This window comes from Microtus ochrogaster, chromosome 18, assembly GCF_000317375.1.
Source record: "Microtus ochrogaster isolate Prairie Vole_2 chromosome 18, MicOch1.0, whole genome shotgun sequence".
Taxonomy (NCBI): domain Eukaryota; kingdom Metazoa; phylum Chordata; class Mammalia; order Rodentia; family Cricetidae; genus Microtus; species Microtus ochrogaster.
Window position 1 is genome coordinate 55355393 of NC_022020.1, and position 5242 is coordinate 55360634.

General features: G+C 39.0%; 1 protein-coding gene across 1 annotated transcript; it reads right to left on the bottom strand.

Annotated features, from left to right (window-relative positions):
• Positions 1 to 2079: 2079 nt before the first annotated feature.
• Positions 2080 to 4966, bottom strand: Dynap (dynactin associated protein). Its single transcript, XM_005356402.2, has 3 exons — positions 4910 to 4966; positions 3089 to 3169; positions 2080 to 2415 (listed from the first exon to the last, which is right to left on the bottom strand). The coding sequence occupies exons 1-3, from the start codon at positions 4964 to 4966 to the stop codon at positions 2080 to 2082; spliced, it is 474 nt and encodes a 157-aa protein (XP_005356459.1).
• Between the last annotated feature and the right edge of the window lie 276 nt (positions 4967 to 5242).

Consider the following 5242-nt stretch of genomic DNA (forward strand, 5'->3'; position numbering starts at 1 on the left):
ACTGCACAGACCCCATGGTCCTCACTGCAGTACATCCCCACTGCACAGACCCCATGGTTCTCACTGCAGTACAACCCTACTGGATAGACCCCATGGTTCTCACTGCAGTACATCCCTACTGGAAACACCCCATGGTCCTCACTGCAGTACATCCCTTCTGGATAGACCCCACGGTTCTCACTGCAGTATATCCCCACTGCATAGACCCCATGGTTCTCACTGCAGTACATCCCTACTGCATAGACTCATGGTTCTCAAGCTGCTGTGAAAGCCGGCAGAGAAGAAAAAAATATGCCTCGATCTCACTTGTAGAAACTGCAAGCAAGAACAACTGGCCTGTCAAGATATGCCCACCTGTGGAAGAGTAGCATAACTATTACAGGAGTAACCAACTATTTTCTGATTAGATCTAAGCCCTGGTTCATAAGGTAGTAATTGTGTTCCGTCCTATTAACTGGGCCCAAGCCCATGCCTCTTAGATCATAGTTTCTCTGGAGGGCCTAATAATATTATTCTGCTAAATTGACAAAATAATAAACTGACCCCTAAATTCTTCCCTTTGTACCCACAGATTAGTACATCTCTTAACTTTCATCAGAGAAGTATCCCCTTATAACATATGTCAATAAATACAGATCTATCCCCTCAAAGACTGCAGAGTTCTCAGCCATACATGAGATGTTCGTACCACACCGGTCTACTGAAGACTCAGGGATCTTTGTGGAAGAGCACACCAAAAGCTTCTAAGAGCCAGCAGTGGTTGGTAACTCCAAGAAACACTGTTTCCAATACACAATAGAGCAGTTTCACATGAGACTTCCAGGTGGTTGTGGTGACAGCATGCCCAAGGCCTCCATGAAAGCCAGGTTGACAAAAAAATTAGCATAGAGGGGAGAAGGCAGACAGTAATAGCATCACTAGTTGTGAACCTGTTGGCATTTGACAGTCTCTGGGAGATGGAGAGTCACCTTTCTGTAGTGATGTGACCCAGGTAGAGGTGACCCAGGGCAAGCCCCACTACCAAGACTAGCAGAGCTACACGAGCTAAGCTCAAGGATGAAAGACGAAAATGAAAAAGAAATAACCTTACAGTTGGTTGGAAAGGGATGGAAGGATGGAAAAGGTCGTTCTGGGAGGAGTCGGGAGGAAGAATATGTTCAAAATACGTTTTATAAAATTCTCCCCCAAATTAATAAAAATAATGCCAAAAGGTTAATAGTACAAGAGAGGTAATAAAACCTTCTTTGTATTAGCCTATACGAGTCACTCAGAATCTACAGAAATTTTGATTCTCCAGTCTCTTACCATAGTCAGTGGACGAGGCTGCTAAGAAATCAGAGATAACACTCAGATTTGGCATGCACGACTTACAGTTTATTGAAACTTTTAAATCAGGAAGGGAGGACAACAAAAAGTCAGGCAGAGAACGTCTCACCCAAACTCCTAAGACTCAGTGCTCCAGATTAGACAAACGGCACCTCTGCCCTTCACAGTGCCCAACAATACATGTGCTCTACACGATGTTGCCCTCCCTAGATATCCAGGGCCACTAGATAGATCCAGAACCCTGTTCCCTCCATGATATTCCTTTACCACCCCTAACTGTCCCAAGGAGAGAAGTCGGTAAGCTAGAATTCATAAGCAATAACATGATTCCCTCAGATGACTTTGTCCTTGCATGGCCAGCATGGCAAGGCATGGCAGAAATGCAGAAAGATGTTCCCTTCTATAGAACAACAGTTTTCTATTCTGCAAGAGAGGAAGCTGGTGACCATCTAGCCAGATCCTACTCAAATTTCCTAGCCTCAGTCCTTTTCCATTGTCCCCCACCGTGGTAAAAAGTCTCAGAATGAGAGAACTTCTAGAAAGAAAATAGTGGGAACTGCTGAAGCCCTATCTTTATCGGGTATTACATGATCAGCGCAAGACTGTCAGCACATGGAAAGCAGCATAGATTAGAAGAGAATTGGGTCTATCTAAGCCATGTGCTTTGAGATGTCATGTCAGCATCTTAAACATGTCCTATTTCAGTAAGGATATTGATCTAACTTGAGTACCAAGAGTTCACCCCAACACAGTCTAATCATATTCAATTTCAACTTCATGTTCTATGGTAGTATTAGCCATCTCTGTAGTAGGTGTAGGTGGGGAGGGAGTTGAGTCTGGGGTCGTTATAGTAGTCGCAGACGGAGTGGTCTCAGGTCCAGGTGCAGGTGATGAAGTCAGAGATGGTGTCGAAGCAGTGGTGCAGGAATCCTGACTGGACCCTCCATCCGTGCGAATGATGATGGTGGTATTGGTGGGGTTGCCAAAGCGGCCAAAATAAAAGGCCAGAGCTGTAATGGCTGTGGCAACTAGACAAGCCAACAGACACATTACAAATATTTTCCAGAGTGAACATGAGTTTTCTTTAACCTGAAAAGACAAGAGTGATTGTTTCTGCAATTATAAAATAGTAACAGGTAACATATTTCATCTAGTATAAGATCAATGTACTTCATTATTCTAAAGACTGTTATGAAACCATAAATTTCCTGACACACATATAAACACACACACACACACACACACCATATACAATCTTGTGAGGAAAACAAAATCCTTCAGTGATTACTTTGTATTACATCAATAAGTTTTCATATTAAATAACTAACCTTAGAAATCATCATAATATTATCAGGTACAGAGCTCTAATTAGTAGTGATGTGACCTGTATACAAATAAGGACACTGAGCTAATTGTCTTTGGAAGGTGGAAACTTGCAGAGACCTTGTATATTTTTGCTCCTTGTTCATTGTGTTTAATATTTCACATTTAATATTAATATCTGTAATGAAAATTACTTATTAAGTACATTTTATGTGTCAGGCATAAATACAAGGAATCTTACTGAAATATATAAACAGGCAAAGTGAAATGGTTTTGACCTATGGAATCTTAAAGACACAGTCTAGTGCTCTCACTGTGTAGGAGACCTTATGTCCCCGGAACCTCATAAAAGTGCCAGAGAAAGACTTGACTGTCCTGTTTCATGTTGTTCAAAGAAAGGAACAATAGATGCATCTAACCCCCTCCCCTCCTACCTTACCGAATGCAGCTCACAAGTCACATGGTGGGATCTACAGCCACATTGCGCTCCCTCAGTCGAACAGTACGGATTTCTTAATAACTATACAGAAAGAGACAAGTAAATAAATAATCAGGTAGATGGCAAGTCTTAAACTTTATGAAAGAGGAAAGTTGATGGGATCTGGGAACATAAATATTCATAAAACAAACAGAATAATATGAGTGTAGCATGGCCCAAAGGGAGAACCGAGTAAATTCTATGGGTATCATAATGGTTCAGTGCTATAACGCATATATGTTTGCATTTCACACCAAATGATCAAAGAAGGAAAATACGTTGATCATATCAATAGATGCCCCAGTAGCACTGAACAGTGTAAGCATCCTGCCCTGACAAAAGGAGGCAAGCAAAATGACTCTACGCAGAATAAAATTGAAAAAAAAATCATTTCTATATGTGACAGGAAATGTTTACTTCAGCACAATGACCCATATATTTTAACAGTGAAATATGAGGGCCCTCTCATTACAGGAAGGAGAAGGGGATCATATTTTCCTGAAGGTTCTAGTCAGTACATACGGATAAAGAAAAAGTAAAAACAAAGTTGCCAACATTTGAAGGATGGCTTATTACCAGAATCTTGAGTAATCAATCATATAATCTATTCAAATAACAACCTAATAAGTCATTGATTGTAAATGTATAAAGAAATATACCTAAGAGTCCTTGCTTTTTTTGTGTGTGGTGGGTGCGTGTGTCTCACTATCCACAGTAGTAACCAAGCACAGCAATGTGGGGGAGTTCATACAAAGAAAACATAAGTCCTTATTGGGGAACAAAAGACAACTTCAATAAGTGCCCTCTTACAAAAAGTTTCAGTAGTTATAGCCTATCAGTACATGAATTATAATTAATATTATATTATTATACATAATAATATATAAGTTTAATTAATATATTTGATAAAATTATAATTTTTAAAGAACATATTTTGGCTATTTGATAATTATTCCATGTGATAAACAAGCTAGGAGGATTAGATTAAATTAAATTCAAATTAAACTGCTCTCCTGTGCAACTTCAATTTACAACACAATTTTCTAGAATATTCTAACTTTGCTGTTATTTTGTATATAAACTCTAGTTGATAAAAGTCATTTTCTTGTGTCAGGGACATAGATGTTGAACTTAAAAGTAGTTTGTCTTTTATAAAGAAGCATATGTTAGAAAAGAAATTCAGCTTCTTACTCTGAATACCTAGCTACATGTACTGACAAACACTTCAATTTCCTCATTTGTAAAATGAAGGCATTAGTTTGAGTATGGAATGAGACCATTTAGATTTGTTTTCATGGGTCTAAGAAAAGGCTGATTTGCACATTAGTGGAGTAATATATTTTCAGCAAAGTTCCCCCCTCCATGAGACATTTCCTTTCATTGTTATTTTGATTAGAAATAGACCACATTTGGGGGGACAATCAACAATAAATAATTTCAATGGACTAATCTGTGTAGAAATAAAAATAATGCTGCAATTTTTCCTATAAAGATGACCCTTCAAATCATCTTTTGTTTTTGCTTTTTTTCTTTCTTTTTATTTTCCATCCTGGCACATCATCATAAGTTTTGATATAAAGACTAAAATACAGTTACCAAGCCTAATTTCCAGATTATCAAGAATATAAAAACATAGTCTGGCACACTGAACAAATCCATGATAATTGCGACCAGATTCACTCTGCCATGGCAAACTTAGAGTTAAAAAGTCCCTGCGAGATTGAATGTTGAAACCAAAAATCTTAGACAGGAGAGTAATGAAGAGTTTTTTGCAGGACTCACCTGTTCCCCTGAATTTTGCTCAACGTTCAGGGTGTACTGCTGCTGCTTTCTACCCATTCTGGGGTGGTGATCTCAGATGCAACTCCAACGAACTCTGTGCCCACTGTGTGGATTAGAAGGCAGAAATGCTGACCTTCTGCTAAATTAATGACTGTGCCTTTAGCCAACGTGAAGTCTGTGAACTAATAGTTATCTTCCAGGAAAAAATGATAAAGGCTATCACACAATTAGATAAAGAAAAATAGAGCCACTGGCTGCTCTTTAAAGTACCATGGAGGCAAGGTTCTCTTATAGATGAATGACGATAGACTGCTGGGAATATATAGGCTCTTG